Here is a 19415-nt window from a genome sequence, read left to right as displayed (position 1 = left end):
CAGGAACAAGAAAACCGGCCAAAGAAGCAAAGAGCCCAAAAAAAGGGAACCCAAACGGGCGACAAGTAGCCCAAACGGGCGACAAGTAGCCCAAACGGGCGACAAGTAGCCCAAACGGCCGACAAGTAGCCCAACCGGGCGACAAGTAGCCCAACCGGGCGACAAGTAGCCCAACAGGGCGACAAGTAGCCCAACAGGGCGACAAGTAGCCCAACAGGGCGACAAGTAGCCCAACAGGGCGACAAGTAGCCCAACAGGGCGACAAGTACTAGGAGCCGACAGACGTTCCAATAATGCGGGAAGTAGCGAAAAACCTTCCCGTACCCTCGAGAACACAGAAGCCAACACTAGTCCCGAAGGCACAAAAAAAAAAAAAAAAAAAAAAAAAAAAAAAAAAAAAAAAAAAAAAAAGAGGCCGAAGCGCAGGCGCACCCGAGATCAAAAGTCACGCAGAACCCCATCGAACGGGGAAACATGACAAAAACACCGTCCCAAAAAGCGGGGGAGGAAACATCCACCCACAGGACGGAACCAACCGACTCAAAGGCCAAGGAACCGAGCCCGGGGGAGGGGCCGACGTCCAACAGCACGTACGGCGAGTGGGGAGGAAAAAACCCCACTCCGCGTAACCACAAGTCCGCCTAGAGGGGGATAAAACCCCCCACGGGGTCTAACGGGGCCAAGGCCCCCCAAGTCAGCCCCTCCCCAGCCCCGGGAACCTACACGACAGGCCCCGGGGCCGAGCCGTTCCCCCAAAGCCCCCCCGTACCAGAAAACCGGGGCAGCCGTGAAAACACTAAGGAAGGGAGCCCACTGGCAGACTCATACAACACGGCTGGAGGAACAGGCCCAAATGCCCCCGTCACTACCCCGGAAGGGGAATTCCCCCGAGACTGCCCGAGTCTCAACACCACCAAACACCCCGCCCTGAACCTACAGACGGTAAGGAACCGGATGCAGGCAGGAAGGGTGAACCAGGGGAAAAACGAAATACAACGGGGCAGCCCCGGGGCTCCCGGGGAGGAAACCACGAGAACGTTGCCACCACCAAGGCTCAAGTGCAACGCCCCTGCTGCCCGCACCCGCTTTGTTAGCACAACTGGGGAACCGAGCCACAACGAGCAACCAAACTCGCAGGACACCGGGTCGAAGGTGTCACCGACCCCACAGGCAGCAGACGGAGGCAAAACAGAGAGTCACCCAGAGACAAAAAGGTGAGAGCAACCCTCAAACTCGCTGGAAGCGAGGGGGGGGCTCTGGGGTCACATCCATCGGACCCGCGCGCCCCAGGGGTTTCCCAGGGTCCCGAGCGTTTACTTTAAGAGGACTCGCGCTCAGGTAATCCCAGGCAGGGTACTGCTAACCGGCACCCAAGCTACCAAACAACTTTCTAAGAGCTGAACCCCCGGGACGTGTACACTCACGGGGACCTAGCAGGGGGTACCACCAGAAATACTCAGAACACAAGGGACACAAGGGGCAAGAACGAAGGCAGACCCCCCCACCAGGTATATAAACAAAAGAAAAAGAAAACCCCGCAAGAGGACAGCGTACCCAAGCGGAACAGAGCCGGCCGCTATGATTGGTAAAGACAAGCTGCACAGTACCCCGCGCCCCACCAGTGCAAACACTGCCCCTTACTCTAAGGCGAACAAGGGAGACAGAACACCCGAGCACACAAAGAGCGGCCGAAAACCAGCGGTAAACGGCCAAGCAGGGGCAGGACCCAAGGAACTTGTGGAAGGTGGCCCCAAGCCCCAAGGGCAGTACTTACAGGGCACCTAGGGAAGGGAACCCTAGGCGCATGCAGCCCGAGTACTGAAGAATCACACCCGGCTCACGCACCACCTAGAAAACAGACACCACACTCTAGGTACAGTGCTGAAACAACCACTGGAGCCGGAGCACATAACCATTGCCTATAGCATCAGCCGAAGAACTGATGGGTGGATAGCCGGCGTGGGAGGTCTGGGGCTCCCCCTTCCCCCTCCCGGGGAGGGGGGAGCTGCGCAGACAGCGGCGCGGTGACGTATGACGTCATACTAGTTTCCGTGTTTTCTGTTGAAGAGTTCTATTCACTAGTTCGGCTTAGGTAGCAATTTTCACCAGAATAGGGTTTGTTTTGGAATGCTTACCTTTCTGGATGCTTGACCCGGTCGATGGCAGACATAGAATGCTTCCAACCACACGGGGGTTTCTATAGGCCATTGCTCCCCTTGCCTCTCTGAGGGGGCCAGGTTCTGGCTCGTGGTCCCCGGTAGGCCCTAGAACTCCATACACATGACTGATGCCAAAGTCTGACATTAGCATATCAGCCGGTAAAGCTCCGGGGAGCCGACGGGGCTCCCCCCAGAAAAAAAACAGCGTTGAATGTAATAAAACGCCATTTTCTGGGTGAGCCCCGGAGGCTCCCTGGAGCTTATTGGGCTAATGTATGTTATATTAGGCCGGGACATTAGCTATGGAGTTCAGACCTACCAGGGACCAACAAAAGACCCTGGCCTCTTCAGAGAGGTTGCAGGGAGCAATAGCCCTGGAAAACTCCCTTGTGGTTGGGGATTTTCCTTATCTGCCATCGACCAGGGTTAGGCACCAAGAAAGGTAGACATAACAAAACAAATCTCACATGGTAAGAAATTAACAACAAAAACCGAACAGAGAGATAGAACTCCCTACAATCCCAAGGAAACAAGCAAACGTAACACACTACTTCTGCGCTGCTCGTCCGCGCAGCCCTCCCTCCTCGAGAGAGGGAGAGGGAGGGAGAGGGGCCGGACCTCACTGCGCAGCCTCATAGAACTCCAGTTCGGAAGCTAAGCTTCAATAAATGCGAATAACTGCCGACCGTGGGAGGGAGGGTTGCCAGGGAGCCTCTGGGGCTCACCCAGAAAATGGCGTTTCATTACATTCAACGCTAGTTTTCTGTGGGGAGCCCCTACGGCTCCCAGGAGTTTCATACTCAAAGAGAAGGAAAAGAAATGGCTGACCCGGGAGGTGGCTGCCATAAAACTTCGCAACGCGAAGTCGAGACAACAGGCTGCAACCTGCGACCCAAACCACACCAGAACGCCCAGGAGCAGATATGCGCACAAAATAACGGGTGACCAGGAACCTGTATGACCTCCAAATTCCTGCGCCCGAAAAGAGCCCAAGACATGTAACCAAATACAGCAGCGAAAGCTGCAAACGTCCGAATGGTAAGGGCATGAGGATAGACCACAGGCAGGCTAGACTTAACTCTGCGGTCGACCTGGAAGACCTGAGTCCTGGAACAGGGAACGAGGGAAACTGGATCAACTCAAAGCGCATCGCCAGCCACGGCATGCAAGTAACGGCGAAGAGCCGCAACCGACACAACACATGACACACCCCTGGCCGAAACCAACCAAGCATCAATAACCCAAGGACCCCTCCGGAAAGCAGCCGTCTCGGCCTTCGCCATAAAAGATCGAGAAGGCTGGAAACGTACAAACCTACCACCAGAACCAAAAAAAGCAGAAACCCCTGTACCGGAGGAGAGCTAGAAGCTCCCCGACTCAATCCCCCGGATGGCTACGCCAACAAATATAGGACCTTTGAAAAACAATCTTGAACCGAAGGGGCTACCACAAACCAAGGAGAGGAAAGATAAGAGAGCACCCTGACCAAGGACCAAGACGCAGCACCAACATAAACGCCCCGGAGGATGAACCCAACATTCGCAAGAGAGGTGGAAGGGGAGTCCCCGAAGGAACCAAAACAGACGCCAAAGGCAAACCCGACCAGCGGATAGACCAGCACGGCGAAGTTCAGTCACCCGCACAACTGCTCAAGCAACCGCTGAGTGGCCTGTGACCCCTCAGAACACCCGAAAGCGGGACCGCAGCCACAGCAATGCCTGTGGAGGGAAAGACAATGAAACGGTTTAATGGTCCGAAACAAGACCCAGCCAAATCCGAACCTGGGACGGAACCAGATGGAGCGGCCTCCAGTTCACCAGGAACCAGAACCCGGTGATCTGGACAGAATCACACCTCTGGCGAGCAGACAAGCGGACCGACTGGGAGCCCACACCAGAAAGTCGTCGAGGTGGGCCCGAAAACCGAATCCTGAGCAGACACAGAAAGGTCACTAAGATCCGGCAAGGATGCGTAATTCACTAAGTACCCATCACAAACTAGGGAAGGCAACAAAAGCGGCAAGCCTGAAGCCCCACCACCAACTGTGCCAGCCCTGGAACCCAGGAGAGGAACGTAGCAAGAAGAGACCCAGAGGTCCAGGGACACCAACCAGGCACCCAGCCCCAAAAGAAACCAGAACGGAAAAAACAGTCTTCCGAAGAGGGCAAAGAATCCAGGGTGCAGACTGAACAAGTCCAGAAGAACCGCAGCTCCGCAAAGTCCAATGTCTGCATTAGAACAAGTGAGAACACCCGAAAGGATGGGGGCGGATCGACCACGTCGAAATGCACCCACACCAAGATGACAGGACAAAGCGCTAGGGAAGAAGCCCACCCCGCCTGCCCCGAACCCCCAAAGGGGAAGAAGCCACCTGACGCCACCTCAGGCCAAAGGAAACGACCCAAAACGCCCACAAATCATGGGACCAGGCGTGAGCAAACAGCGCAAGCCCCCCCCCCCATCGCCCTGTCAATGGGGCGAACTGCGAAAGGGCCGGCACTCCTTATGAGACCCCGACCCTCGCACAGAGCTAACACTGTGCCAACCAGACGAAGGTGGGTCTGAAGGCGGGGCCGGACCTGAACCTGGCACCAGTGGCCTACCACAACGATCGGAACCCTGAGCCCTGGCACAGACCCCCCCCCCCCCCCCCGGGACCCCGGAGAACCAACAAGTCAGACATAGGATGACAACTAACTGAAGCAGCCTGCAAATACTGCGCCACGGCAGATCTGCAAAAAGCAGAGGACAAAAACGGAGAGAACATCCTAAGAGCCAGGGCCCAGGCCAATTCCAGAGAGGAGGCAAGCACTGCCTGCCAACACGCAAGCCGGGAAGCATAGAACAGTGAAACCGCATCCCGCAGGATCGGCGCAAAGAGCTTCAACAAGGCAGCTGAGGAGCAAGCCGCCAAGCCAAGGCACTGAACCCAGGAATGGCCTCAAGCATCCCCACATCCTCCACAAGTCAGTCCGAAGACAGCTCCAGGAGGGAAAAGAAATGCAAAGCCGAAGCCAAGAGGCCACGGGCGGGCAAGTACTCAGCAACCTGCGTAGCCAAAAGGAAGGGGAAACCTGCACATGGAGCTGCATAATGCCAACATCCTAGGAAAGGGCAGGGGCAAACAAACACTCATTGAGGTGCTCAAAGTCGCCCTCCAGGAAAACCTTGACCATCGTCGAAGCCTCGCCCCACTCAAGCGTGCAGGAACGACAGAAGGAATGCCAAGCCTTCAAAGCAAACACAGGACAGTCCGCCAGCCAGGACGACTCCTGAACCTTGTAATGGACCCAGAAAGGGAACGACATCCATAGCCGAGGCATAATCTGGTTGCGCAGGAGGTAAGCCGCTAGAGCTGCCCACACCGCAAACGGTTGGATGCGGCAAGCCGAAAAACTCCGGAAGGACGGAACCGACGCACCCGGGGGGACACGGAAACAAACCCAGGGAGGGGCAGATACCAAATCCAATTCATACGCAGCGGGGGGAAAAGAGAACCCCACTCCTTGTAACAGTAATCCCCGCTCACAGGGCAACCCAGGCGGGGTCCAACAGGCCCCAAAGCCCCCATGTCTATCCCTCCCCCGCCCCAGGATCCTCCACCACAAGATCCGGGGCCGATCCGGATCCTTCCTCCGTCGTCACACTGGAATGGGTATCCCCCCGAGACTGCCCAAGTCTCAAGACCATCTAAACCCTGCCCCGGCTTCGAAACCCTTAAACGTTTCGGGGCCGGAAGCTGGGGGTAGGGGGGGGGGAAGGACCAGAACAAACCACACCAGGAGAAGAATGACGGGCTGCGGACTTAACCAAGGCCGAAGCGACCATCACCCCCAAGTCCGGGTTCCTATAAGCAAAACGGGGCAGCCTCGGGGCATCCGGGTGAGTGACCAACCTAGTGCGTTGCAACAACCTAAAGTGCACATGCAGCGCTTGCGCCGCCTGTACCCACAAAAAATCATCATTAGTTTGGGTAAACTGAGTCACCAGCAAGCAGCAAAACTCGCAGGACTCCGGGTCGAAAGTGTCACTGACCCAACAGGCAGCGTGACGGAGGCAAAAACGAGAGTCACCCAGAGACAAGGTGACCGAGCAACCCTCGAACTCGCACGAAGCGAGGGGAGACTCAGGGGTCACATTCATCGGACTCGCGCACCCTTTGGGGTTTCCCAGGGTCCTGATATAGAACTCACGCTCAGGGAATCCCAGGCAGGGTACTGCTAACCGGCGCCCAGAACTACCGAGCAACTCTAAAGCTAAACCTCAGGGACGTGCACACTCACGGGGACACTCATGGGGACCAAGCAGGGGGAACCACCAGAAGAGAACTGTATTCAGGTCAGGCACAAAGGGGCAACAAGCAACGCAGACCCCCCCCTCCACAAGGCAAAAAGAAAAAGAAAAACTAAACCCCGCAAGAGGACAACGGTCCCAAAAGGAACAGAGTCGGCCGCTTTGAATGGTGAAAACAAGCTGCGTAGCACCCTGTGCCCCTTACCAGTGCAAACCCCCTCTTACCCTAAAGTAAACAAGGGAGACAAAACCCCCCAAGCACCCAAAGGGCAGCCGAAAAACCAAGCAGTAAATTGGCCTAGCAGAGGCAGGACCCAAGGAACTTGTGGAAGGTAGCCCCAAGGTAAACGCATCAAGGTGAGTGTTGTTTTCCCCACGACAACAATCATTTACCTCATTTACCTCAGAATATAATTATTTCTTAACTCAGTAGTTTTTGCTTTGTTTTGCTTATCTTTCTGTTGGATGTTTTCTTGGTTTTGTGTTAATAGCTGTTCCCTAAATGACCATCACCTTGTACAGACCCGACAGTTGAGAGGCGGGCCGAAAGAGCCAGAGCTCAACCCCCGCAAGCAAAACTAGGTGGATACAGAGAGCTAAATTCTAGTCTTGCCTCCCAGCATGGGTCTCAAGAAGCTGGTGCTCATTTCAAGGCTTGGATTCACCCAGCACAAGCCATAGTGAAGCTATTGAGAGGGGCTTCCCAGAAAATTTAACTACCCATATTTGTATTTAATATGATGATGATAATACTACTACTTTAATAATAATAATAATGATAATATTAATAATAGTAAAATATATCCGGTATATATATTCATTGGTTATATTACAATGTATACATTGATGATACACAAATATTTTGTATAAGCCCACTAATCAAACACATCACTGACTTCAACTTTCATACACTACAAAACTTCCTTTAAACAATAAAACCTGACCTTGGATTCAGCATCAAGAAGTGCCCCTGCAACAATCCTGTTTAAGAAATGGTTGTGTGCAGCTATGACGTCATCCAAGCTCTGAGCTGACTTGAGTTTGGTCATCAGTCCATGCCATGAACACTCTAGCACCTCAAAAGTCATGTAGTATTCCATTTGGTGAACTAGATGTACCATTTCCGTCGTCAGCAACTGAAGACCATGTAGAACAACTCCTAATTCTGTGAAAAACCAACGTTGAATGTAATAAAACGCCATTTTCTGGGTGAGCCCCGGAGGCTCCCTGGAGCTTATTGAGCTAATGTATGTTATATTAGATCGGGACATTACCTAAGGAGTTCAGACCTACCAGGGACCAGCGCCAGAACCTGGCCCCCTTCAGAGAGGTTTCAGGGAGCAATGGCCCTGGAAAACCCCCTTGTGGTTGAGGTTTACCTTATCTGCCATCGACCGGGGGTAGAAAGGAAGAAATGCCTACCATAATGTTTTGTTATGCCTACCAAAAAGGTAGGCATAACAAAACAAACCCCACATGGTAAAAAACTAAAACAAAAAAACGAAAAGAGAGGTAGAAACTCCCTACAATCCCAAGGAAACAAGCAAACATCACACTTTACTGCCGTGCCGATCGTCCGCGCAGCCCTCCCCACCCCAAGAGGGGGAGGGGAGAGCCCTGGACCTCATCGCGCCAGCTGCCTAGCATCAGTTCAGAAGCTAAGCTTCAACCAACACACAAAAAAAAAAAAAACGCCGACCGGTGGGAGGGAGGGTTGCCAGGGAGCCTCCAGGGCTCACCCAGAAAATGGCATTTCATTACAATCAACACTGGTTTTCTATGGGGGAGCCCCTATGGCTCCCTGGAGCTTCAAACCCAAAGAGAAGGAAAAGAAAGGGCTGACCCAGGAGGCGGCCGCCACAAACTCCGCAACGTGAAGGCTGCAACCTGCGACCCAAGGCAACAAGAACGCACTGGAGCAGACACTCGCATAAAGAACAGGCGGCCAGGAACCTGTGCGAACCTCAAATCCTTGCACCCGAAATGAGCCCTAGACGTCACCAACACAGCAGCGAAAGCTGCAAACGTCCGAACAGCACGAGCGCAAGGATAGACCGCAGGTTGGAAGACTTAAAAACTTTGCGGACTATCTGAGAGACCCGAACCCTGAAACAGGGAACGAGGGGAACCAGATCAACCCAAAGCGCATCCCCAGACACAGTACGCAGGTAACGGCAAAGAAGCGCAACTGGACAACACAGGACGCACCCCCGGCCGAATCAGTCCAAGCATCAATAACCCAAGGACTCCTCCGGAAAGCAGCCGTCTCAACCGTCGCCAGAAGGATGGAGAAAGGCAGCAAACGTACAAACCTACCACCAGTACCAAAGAGCAGAAACATGAACCAAAGGAGGCTAACACAAACTGAGAAGATAAGAGGGCACCCTGATCAAGGACCAGGACGGCTCAGGTGACGCATGAGCAGGCCGGAGGTGAAGCAAAACACGAGAAAGTGTACGGAACGGGACAGATGTGACGTCCACCCCGAACACAAGCTGAAGCGGCTCCGCCAGCGCCGCACAAAACGAGGCGACAGTAAGAAACATCAAATAACTGTAGTCCTGAAAACCCAAGAAAGGACAAGACAACCCGATGCGAAAGAGAAGACAATCTACGAAGAGCAAGAAAAAGGTGCATAGAAACACCAGGAACATCATACTGTCGCCGAGACGAAGCTCACAGGTGGGACACCATCAACAAAGCCACCTGATCACCACAGAGAAGGTGATACCCGCGTCAAAATACCAGACGCGAAGAGCTGAGAAGGCTGAACCAGTCACGTACAGGACCAGTACAACCTGCCGAAAGAGGCGGAGCCGCGGGAAAACGCCCCGGGTTCAGACACCTATCAAGCAGCGTCTGAAAATAAAGCTGGGCCGGCCACAAGGGACCATGAGGACTTCTCTTCTTGGGATTGGGCTCCAACCGAGCCAGAACCCGAAACAACAGCTGGACCAGGAGAAGAGGAACAGGTACCCCCACCTCGACCAGTCTTGCCGAAAGGCATCCACCGTGAACGCCTCGCAGGTGGGTAAGGGCGCCACATAGAATGGGCGATGCCTAGACCATCGTCCATGGCCTGGAGTCCATATGTTCGGCAGAGCCAACGAAACGAGTCTGCGACGACCGGCCAGTCCGAGAACAGAGGAATGAACCGAGACAGATGTCCGCCAGGACACAGGACACACCTCAGACATGAACCTCACGGTTAACCAAACCCCGAGAATCCAGCAAACAAGCCACTCGAAGGGACCAACCCCAAAGGTCAAACACCTAAAAGAAGCCCTGTGGTTCCGACAAAGAACCGCCAAAGAACAGTCCGAATGGAGGTGAATGGTAGAGCACCGAGTGACCCGAACCCTCCGAAGTGCAAACCAGACATCCACGAACTCCAGAACCGTGCTGTGAGCCCGACAGACGGACAGACCCCACCATCCCAGCCGACCTGGTGAGCACTGATCACAAAGCCCCAGCCGAGAGATGACCCATCCGTAAGCACATCGAGCGAAGGCTCGGGAAGGTGCCATGGCACGGAACCCCGAAAACCCTAAAGAGGAAGCTGGTGATGCAGCACCAACACAAGATCCCCCGAGGAACGAACCCAACGATTGCAAGAGAGGCGGAAGGGGAGTCTCCGAAGGAACCAAACAGACGCCCAAGGCAAACCCGACCCCGCGGGCAGACCAGCACGTTGAAGTTCAGACTCCCGCACAACTGCTCGAGCAACCGCTGAGCAACTCAGGACCCCCTCATGAACAGCCGCAGCAACACTTCTGGAGGGAAAGACAAGGAGCGACCCAAGAGCCCTTAATAAGGCCCAGCCAGGTCTGAACCCGGGACGGAAACAAATGGAATGGCCTCCAGATCACCAGGAAACCAAACCCAGCGATCTGGAAAGAACCACACCCCTGGCGAGCAGACAAGCAGACCGACTGGGAGCCCACACCAGCCAGTCGTCGAGGTAGGCCAGACACCGAATCCCAGGCAGACTCAGACAGGGCACCAAGATCCGGTAAAGATGCAAAAATACACCAAGTGCCAATTACAAAATAGGGAAGGCAACAAAAGCGGCAAGCCTGAAGCCCCACCACCAACTGTGCAAGTCCCGGAAACTGGAGAGGAACGTGCTAAGAATGACCTGGAGGTCCAGGGCCACCATCCAGGCACACGGCCCCCAACAGAAGCCGGACAAGAGACAACAGTCTTCCGATGAGGGCATAGAAGCCAGGGCGCAGACTGAAAAAGTCCAGAAGAACCGCAGATTCGACAGGCCCATGTCTGCATGGAGCAGACAGGAACTCCAGAAGGATTGGGCGGATCGACCACGTCCAACGCACCCACTAAGATGACATGATGAAGCGCAGGGGAAGAAGCCCACCCCGCCAGCCCTGAACCCCCCAAAAGGGAAGAAGCCATCCACTGCCGCCACCAGAGGCCGGAAGACAACCAAAAGCACCCACTAACTGCAGGACCATGCGAGAGTCAACAGAGCAAGCTGCTCCCAGCACCCCGCCAACAAAGAAGAGAACAGAGCCCCTTTTGAAAGAAAAAGTACACATACATACATATTTATGTATATACACATACACATACATATACATATACATATATACATACACACACGGTATGTTACACACACGTGTGTATGCGCATACACATGTGCACACACACACACAAAGTACACATGCACATGTGTACACATACACATACTTGAAAAGAAAATTACAAGCCGCCGACCAGTGGGCAGAAAGCACCACACCGGCCAGGCGAAGAAGGCACAAAACTGCATCAAAAGGCCCACCTTGACAACAAAACTTCAAAGTCCCAGCACGACCAAAACACGTGCCAAGACCCAAAATGATCAGTCTGCAAGCCAGGAAGGCCCCAGAACTCCAGAAGGCAGAACCGGGTCCCACACGAGGAAACAAAGCTCCCTGATCCCACAAAGGGGGCCCAAGAGGAAGAAACCTCCGGAACGAAACCAAAGAACCCCAAGGAACCCGGAATCGAACCAGGGGGAGCCCAAACCACCACAATTGCCGGCAGAGATACACCATAGAAAGGCAAAGCACAGCCCCCAGACAGAACCCCCAGGGAAACGGTCAAAACAGACCGAAAACTGAGGGACAAGGTGTGGGAGCAAGCAGGAAAAGGCTGTTCAGTGTCTCTGGCTGTTAGCCAGAGACACTGAACAGGAAACGAGCAGAAAACACCAGAAAAACAAAGAAACGACAACAGGAGAATAAAACCCCTGAAGGGAGGTGAAAAACTCACCCAAGACGCTCGCTCGCACACTCAGGCGCATGTAAACAAACTGCAATGCCGCCCTGGTGGTCACTCCGGGAAACCGGCAGACGAAAATGGCCACCAGAACAGAGGGCTGTGACCGACGCAAAAGATACGAAAACATGCCAGCAAAAGTGGGAAGCAAGCAGACAGGATGGGCGAAAAACTCTGCCCCAAAAGCAGAAAACCCAGGCAGGGGCAAACCACCCCAGAACTGCTAGCAGGCATCCCCCACAGCCACAGGAACCAGTAAGAGAGGCCCCGGGGCAGAGCCGTCCTCCAAGCTCTCCTCCCTTAAAGAAAAGGATGAGTCCATGGGAAAGGCAGCAAGAAAGGGCCGCTGGTAAGACCCAGAAGCCTTGGCAGGAGGAACAGGCTCGAAAACCTCCGTCCCCAACCCGAACGGGGCAGACCCCCGAAAACCACCCGAGTCTCGGCCCCAACTTAACCCCGCCCCGACCCCGAAACCTGCAGACGGTTCAGAGCCTGGGAACAGGGAGGGAAAGGGGCGAACAGCACCTAACCAAAACGGGGCAGCCTCGGGGCATCCGAGTGGGAAACCAACCTAGCGTGTTGCAGCAACCTAACCTAGCTTGCAACACGGATGCCGCCTGTACTCTGAACAGTAATAACATCAGGAGAGTACTGGAGAACAAGCAGAGAATCTCTCTCGCAAGACTCCGGGTCAAGGTGTCAGTGACCCAACAGGCAACATGACGGAGGTAAAAGTGGCGACTGTCACCCGGAGGCAAGGGCACAGCAACCAACGATCTCGTACAAGACGAGTTGGAACATGGAAGACACATTCAATGGTCCACCGAGCCCAGACAGGGGTTTCCAGGGCCCGTAGGCTGATTGCTACAAGAAGCCCGGGCAAGGTGTTGCTAACCAGTTAAGAAACCCAAAAATAACAAGAGGGTAGAGGATAGCACTGAAAACCCCTGCGACATGTGCAATCAAGGGGGCCTAGCAGAGGGCCACCAAACACTACCAGTGGAACTATAGCCACACTGGGCAGACCCCCACCAGGCAAATGAATATAAAAACAAAAGAAAAACCCCACAAAAGTACACTGTCTCCAGAGGCAACAGGAACCGGCCGCCGCTTAGGTGGCACCTTGATGCCCTAGCCAGCACAATACCAGGGCCAAACAAGGACCCCAAGCCCCAGCTGGCCCCAAGGGGGAGGCAAATGCTGAGCAGCAAGAAGATCTACGGGAATGGTTCCCGAACGCCCCAGGAAGATACCCCTGTCACGCAAGGGCAGTACTCACAGCGCGCTTAGGGAAGGGAGCCCCTGAGCGCATGCAGCCCCGGCACTGATGAGGTACTCCTGGCCACCGCACAACACAACACATGGCAGTGAACGCCACACAAGGCAAACACCGCCTAGGAAACTGAGGCCAGAGAAGCGTCTATCCCAGTTTACCAGTTTAGCGAACTAACCTCTATAAATCTTCCTTATGAAAGTGAAAAGTTCCATTACAGTATAATTGGTAGATATTTCAGAGCTAGCTGGTTAGTTTTAATCAGGAAATTAGTTTTTATCACGAAATTAGTTTTTATCCAAGGCTATATTACATGACTATTTTCTTAACATGGAATTAATAGGGAAGAATGGCCCATTAAAAATGGGAATCACCTATTATGTGAATAAATTAGAGTCCTATGCAAGTTTTCAAAACACAAGACAATTACAAATAGACTTATTTTCCACTGAAGAAGGAAGTGAGCATATTAATAAGCTTAAGCCAAATAAGAGTGGTTTTTACAGAAGTTGGGTAGGGAGTTACTTCATAAGTTAATAAATATTTGTTCAGAATTTTGTTTATTAAATTGTGGATTTCTAATCATTTCTCAATGAGAGTCAGCAGTGTTCAGAGATAGTTATGGTAGTCTGGCACATCATTAATGCCTCTACAGTTTATCATAATTTTAAGGTTTTCATTATGCTGCACCGAGTTATGCTTTTATGGAACACTATACTATTCCCCCCCCCCCCTCTACTATTGCTTCACACCCATAATTACTCTCTCATGGAGAATTTGGTTTATTAATTATTCACTTTAAAATGTCCTACACATTCTTGTTCAAGTTTTGAGAAAACTGCACATCATAGATTCTTGAATAAGAGACTCAAGTGAACCAGTACTGTACTTATTTACTGTAACATTTGTTACGAAAATCTCCTAATCAGGCAGGAAGATCCTGCCTATTCCTTTACAGCTTATTCAACAACACATCTGCATACTCCAGTGTAAGAAATTAACATCAAGAACAACAACAATACGTGCTCAGAAGCCGTGTCTAGACACACTACCACCACCCTCCCCCCCTCCCTTCAAGTACCCGACACACCTGGACACGTGCTGTCTGGGACCAACTCCACTCTCCAGCCTAACTGCTTGTTTGAGACTGCCGGTTACAATTACCTGCAATTCAGTGCCACCTACATGGACCCAGCCGTGTATATAAGCAGCTCACCACCAGCCAGACGTCAGAATACTCTTAAGTGCTCCAAGCTGCAAGATCTATTCTCGCTCCCCTGGGCGTTGGTAGACTCGAGCAGCTATTGTATAAAGTATGTCCTGCACCTTTAATTTTGCTATTAACATAACTGTCACATGTTTATATTTCTTTTTGAATTATATTTAGTGGTCTTGCCATTTATCATAGGGGAATTATATTACTGTTAAATTGTTAAAGGGAATTGTTAGTCATTTTTGTTATATTAAATGTTTAAATTTTTCATTCTTTGACCTTTATCCAGCAGCTCTCACACCGTAAGGAGGTCAGAAGCAGTTTTATTTACTTTGTTTTACTTTTTTAATTTAACACTTTCGAGCGCGGTTCGCGCGCGCCGCAGACTTTGACGTCATGCTCCCGGCGGTGCGAGCGAGCATGCGGTGACACCGAAATGTGTATACCTGTTTCAGATTCTCACCTTAATTCTCATGCTACATTGTACGTTTTGGTATCATTGTGTTCACAATAGAATTCCCTATAGAGGTATATGCATACAAGGTCCAAAAGCCCGCCACGACTCCCCACAGCAAAGCCTAAATTCGGCAAAGTTACCCATGAGCGCGCAAAATCAGTAAAATGTGTATACTCGTTTCAGTTTTCTCCCCTTATTTCTCGCGCTACGTCGTTCATTTTGGTATCATTGTGTTCGCAATAGAATTCTCTACAGGGGTATATGCATATAAGGTCTAAAAGCCCGGCATGACTCCCCGCAACAAAGCCTAAAGTCGGCCAAGTTACCTGTGAACAAGCACCAACTGGCACACCTGCAGTCTAATGTATATACTTGTTCAGTTTGGTAACATAAATTTTTGTGTTACGTGTTTCAATTGGTATCAAATTGTTCGCAATATAAAGGCGCGTACTTTAAAACTTGTCCCATAGTAATAGAACAATAAATGGAATTTTAACAAATATTTGAAAATTTTGACAACAGAAGTATTTATTATCTTTCCAGTGTTCTGATATTACTTTTCATGTTACGTCTTTCATTTTGGTATCAAATTGTTCGCAATATAAAGGCGCATATTTTGAAACCATAATAATAGATCAATAAATGGAATTTTAACAAATATTTTAACTTTTGGATGCTCATCACCACAAAATTATTTATATCGTTCAAATGTTCTGACATCAATTTTCCTGTTACGTCTTTCATTTTGGTATCAAATTGTGTGCAATCTAAAGCTGCTCAATTTTGAAGCCACCCAGAAGTTGATTGGATAAAATTGAATTTTTAACAAATATTTTGATGAGTGACTCAGGACGGAGTCACTGGAGAGGGCTCGAAAGAAAAATAAGTGACTCCTGGGGGTGCAACAGAGAGCGTAAGTGTTAATGTGACCGGCATTTCACCTGCCGGAATAGCCACTGCTCTATTCTTTCACTTTTCCATCACACAGTAAATAAGGTAGATTGGCAGAGATAACGAACAGAGAGATTTAGATTAAGACAAATAACCATTCCAGCTGCAGACTTAAGCAACCTACCAGGCAAGTCTCTACACAACTTGGATGTGGCAGCCTGTTCCTTCCATATATCTGAGAGAATCATCTCCATCCTCTTGTCTTTCCACAAAGCATTGAACAACATCAAATACTGGCGCATACAATCACCCGTGAATACCTAAAAGAAATATACACTTAAGATCACATTACTGCTAGATTAAATTTATACTTCAATCTTAAAATAATAATACTGGTTAGCAGTAAAATTAAAATATAAGAGTATTATCTACACTGTATTTTAATTTAATAACTTTAATCAGAACTTTTAATATGTGCATTGGATCCTGTAAACTTCTATTACAAGGCTTTTATAAATAAAGTACATAAATTGTCTGTATAACAAGCACACAATCTATTGACAAAATTGACGGGGGTTTAAACCATAAGACAGCAACTTATTTATGATTATGGTCTAATTTGTATTATTAAATTTTTCTACTATTCCCTTATAAAAACATTGAATAAAATGGAGAGTTTAACATTCCACCTCAGCCTTTCATTACCTACATTCTCCTATATATTAATGTCTACCCTAATAATTTGTGAAGGTGAATCTTCATACATGAGAGAGAGGAAGTCACAGATTTTACTGTACAGTATACAGAAAGAAATATTGCTTTACAAACTTACTGTTCCAATAGGTCCATCAACATGATAGTCAAGGCTAAAAACATCCCATCCTAAGTCACCAGGAGAGATTTCTAAAAGTCTCACATCGAGACGTTTAAGAATATCTGGTTCTTCATATTGTGCATTACTTGCAGCCACAGCAGTCTCCAGGAGCGATGAAAGGTTGTGTGGATACAAATTTGTAGCTGGCCTCCCAAGTTCTGGACTGCAAGTAGTAACAATTTATCTAGCTTCAGTATACTAGTACAAATCATACACATTTAACATTTAAACGCAAAATATATTTCATATTTTTTATTATTATTAAATTACTAAATTATATTAGGAAACAGTGATAAAACATAAACATTTGTATAAAGTACAGTACAGTACTTGAGAATTTCCATGAGGTAGTGAATAAAGTCGCCCTGGCCGAGGAGGAGGTAACGACGCAGTGCACGCAGATGATCCATGAGCTTGTGTCTGGTAAGGATCTCCTCAAGTACATGGCAAGACGTTTCTCTGAATGTTAATCCTATAAGCTCATCCAGCTGACTGCTTTCATCTTGCGTGAACAGCGACTCCACTAATCAAAGACAATAATTTACTGCCGATTAATATCTGATTAAATAATTAAGAAGTATCTTGTATACACATTTTTTTGCCTTAACAAAAAACAAGTAGTGGGTCACACTTTTCATTTATAAAAAGTGTTTCCAGATATTTGCTACAACAACTGGAAAATATTGATAAGAACAAAACAAATAGATAATTGCTCACCTGTTATACTTCAAAATAAATAATTTTAACCGTCAAACCCAACAGCTTTAGGCAAACACTGCAAACTTTATCTCTCAAAAGAATAATTTCTTACTTCCATATTTTGAATTTCCCTAGCATCATCAAATCTGTATAAATTAAAGTACAGTACTTAAATATACGGTACATATATTCAGTATTTATACAGCTGATTAACACAAAATGCAGTTACAGTACGGTACCTAGGCAATTGAACAGGCAACCATGCTCTTTTTGGGCACAATTTTCTCTGACTAACAAAACTCTCATTTGTGATTTGTCTAGATAAAAACAATCCAGGAAAGTCGCAAGTTCCTCAGTCCACAAGGAAGGTCCAACCTTTCCTAGTTGGCCCAGCATATGGACCTTCATGGGTAGTGCACTGAGGGCACTGCCAGTGTTAAAATATGCATTGCCACTGACTTTGAGGAAAGGCCAAAATACATATTATGCAGTGTTAACTACTGACCAGAAAAAAACAGCGTTAAATATAATGAAACGCCATTTTCTGGGTGAGACCCAGAGGCTTCCCGAAGTTATCCGGGCTGATATGAATGTATTAGACCCCTGGCATCGGTCAAGCGAATGGAGTTCTTAGGCCTACCGGCGACCACAAGCCAGAACCTGTCCCCCTCAGAGAGGCCCGAGAAGCAGTGGAGAATAGAAACCTCCATGTGGATGGAAGTATTCTATGTCTGCCATCGACCAGGTCAGGCACCCAGAAAGTTAGGTGCCCTAAAACAAAACCTTATCTGGGTAAAATATTGCTACTGAAATCCGAACTGTTGGACAGATCTCCCTCAAACGAAAAACAAGCAAACAAGCATGACGTCACAACCATCACCGAGCTGCTGTCTGCGGAGCTACCCCCTCCCTGGGAGGGGAAAGGGAGAGCCCCAGACCCCCATGCCAGCTATCCACACCCCCCAGTTCTGATGCTGGATGTCTAAACTCGCAAAAACCGCTGACCGGAGGGAGAGAGGGTTGCGGGGAGCCTCCGGGTCTTACCGAAAAAATTGCGTTTCATTTCATTCAACGCTGGTTTTCTGGGGGAAGCAGGCCAGGAACAGGGAAGCCCCTTTGGCTACCCGGAGCTACATAACCAAAGATGAAACAAGAGGGACTTAAGCGGGAGGTGGTCGCCACACACTTCTTAACTCGAAATCGAGGCAACTGGCTGCAACCGCCGACCCAATGCGGCACATGCCCGACTAGGGCCAGGAACATTGACTAGGTAGCGAGAGGCCAGGACGCTATTCGACCTCCAAAAATCTTATGCCCGAATGTCAGCCCAAAACATGTTACCTAAGACGGCAGCCAATGCAGCAAACTTACAAACGTCATGGGCACGAGCATAGACCGCAGGCTGACTGGACCGAATAATCCTGCCAGTGACCTGGGAGACTCGAATCATGGAACAGGGAAGAAGAGAAACCGGGTCAACCCAAAGCGCGTCCCCAGCCACCGAGACAGTGGCGGACAAGTAACAGCGAAGAGCCGTAACCGGACACAACACATGATGCACCCCTGGTCCTACTGCAAACCCACTGTGGTCCTGCAGCGGTCCTGCCTTCGACTGTTTCTGGGGGGGGCTCCCGGGGTTACGAGGCGGTTGCTCAAGGGCTTGTGAAGGAGTCTGAGCTTTGCCATAATGGTCTACCCTCCAGGCCGGATTTCATACCTGCTTGATACCTGCTTGATGAGGATCTGGGAGTTCGTCTACTTCCCAAGCCCAGCCCGAGGCTAGGCTTGACTTGTGATTTGGCTTCGTCGGCTGTTCTGATTCGTTCGGGAACGCCCCTTCTGCCTCTCTCGCGAATGCTGAGTTTGGCCTCTGGGTGCCATAGGGTATGGTTTCTTTGGGATGCATTTTTATGAGCCATTCTTGGTTATGAAGTGTTTGGATAGGGTATGGGTTGCCTGTACAGTGCAGTACAGAATTTCTATTCTCTAAGGTTTCAGATTACCGTTATTTTTTACTGACCTGTTGTTTGCTGTAGCGCTGTTTTGATAGCATCTCGGCCAGCTATTGGTGCACGAAAGTGACATACATTACGAAGGAAATTAAGGGATTTGCCTGATGCTAAAACTCTTTGTGCTTGAGATTTGTTGATAAAGCTTGGCAGCATAGACCATCTGAGGATATGAAAATGTAATACCATATACAGTATATAGTACAATACAGTAATAAGAAAAACATTAAAACACTTAATGCATTTCCTAGCTACACAAAAACTTTA

The 19415-nt window shown here is 49.8% G+C and overlaps 1 protein-coding gene across 1 annotated transcript in view; it reads right to left on the bottom strand.

Annotated features, from left to right (window-relative positions):
• LOC123769557 (gamma-tubulin complex component 3 homolog) overlaps positions 1–19415 on the bottom strand; it is a 70565-nt gene that overhangs the window by 21876 nt on the left and 29274 nt on the right. The window contains exons 10-14 of the mRNA XM_045760793.2: positions 19160–19311; positions 16771–16963; positions 16399–16603; positions 15751–15886; positions 7397–7617 (exon numbers count right to left, since the gene is read on the bottom strand). Coding sequence (XP_045616749.2) covers positions 7397–7617; positions 15751–15886; positions 16399–16603; positions 16771–16963; positions 19160–19311 — 907 coding nt within the window. The remainder of the gene's footprint in view (positions 1–7396; positions 7618–15750; positions 15887–16398; positions 16604–16770; positions 16964–19159; positions 19312–19415) is intronic.

The sequence above is a fragment of the Procambarus clarkii genome, chromosome 63 (genome assembly GCF_040958095.1).
Source record: "Procambarus clarkii isolate CNS0578487 chromosome 63, FALCON_Pclarkii_2.0, whole genome shotgun sequence".
Lineage (NCBI taxonomy): Eukaryota > Metazoa > Arthropoda > Malacostraca > Decapoda > Cambaridae > Procambarus > Procambarus clarkii.
Note: the sequence above shows the minus strand (reverse complement) of the source record. Positions and strands in the feature narration are given on the sequence as shown.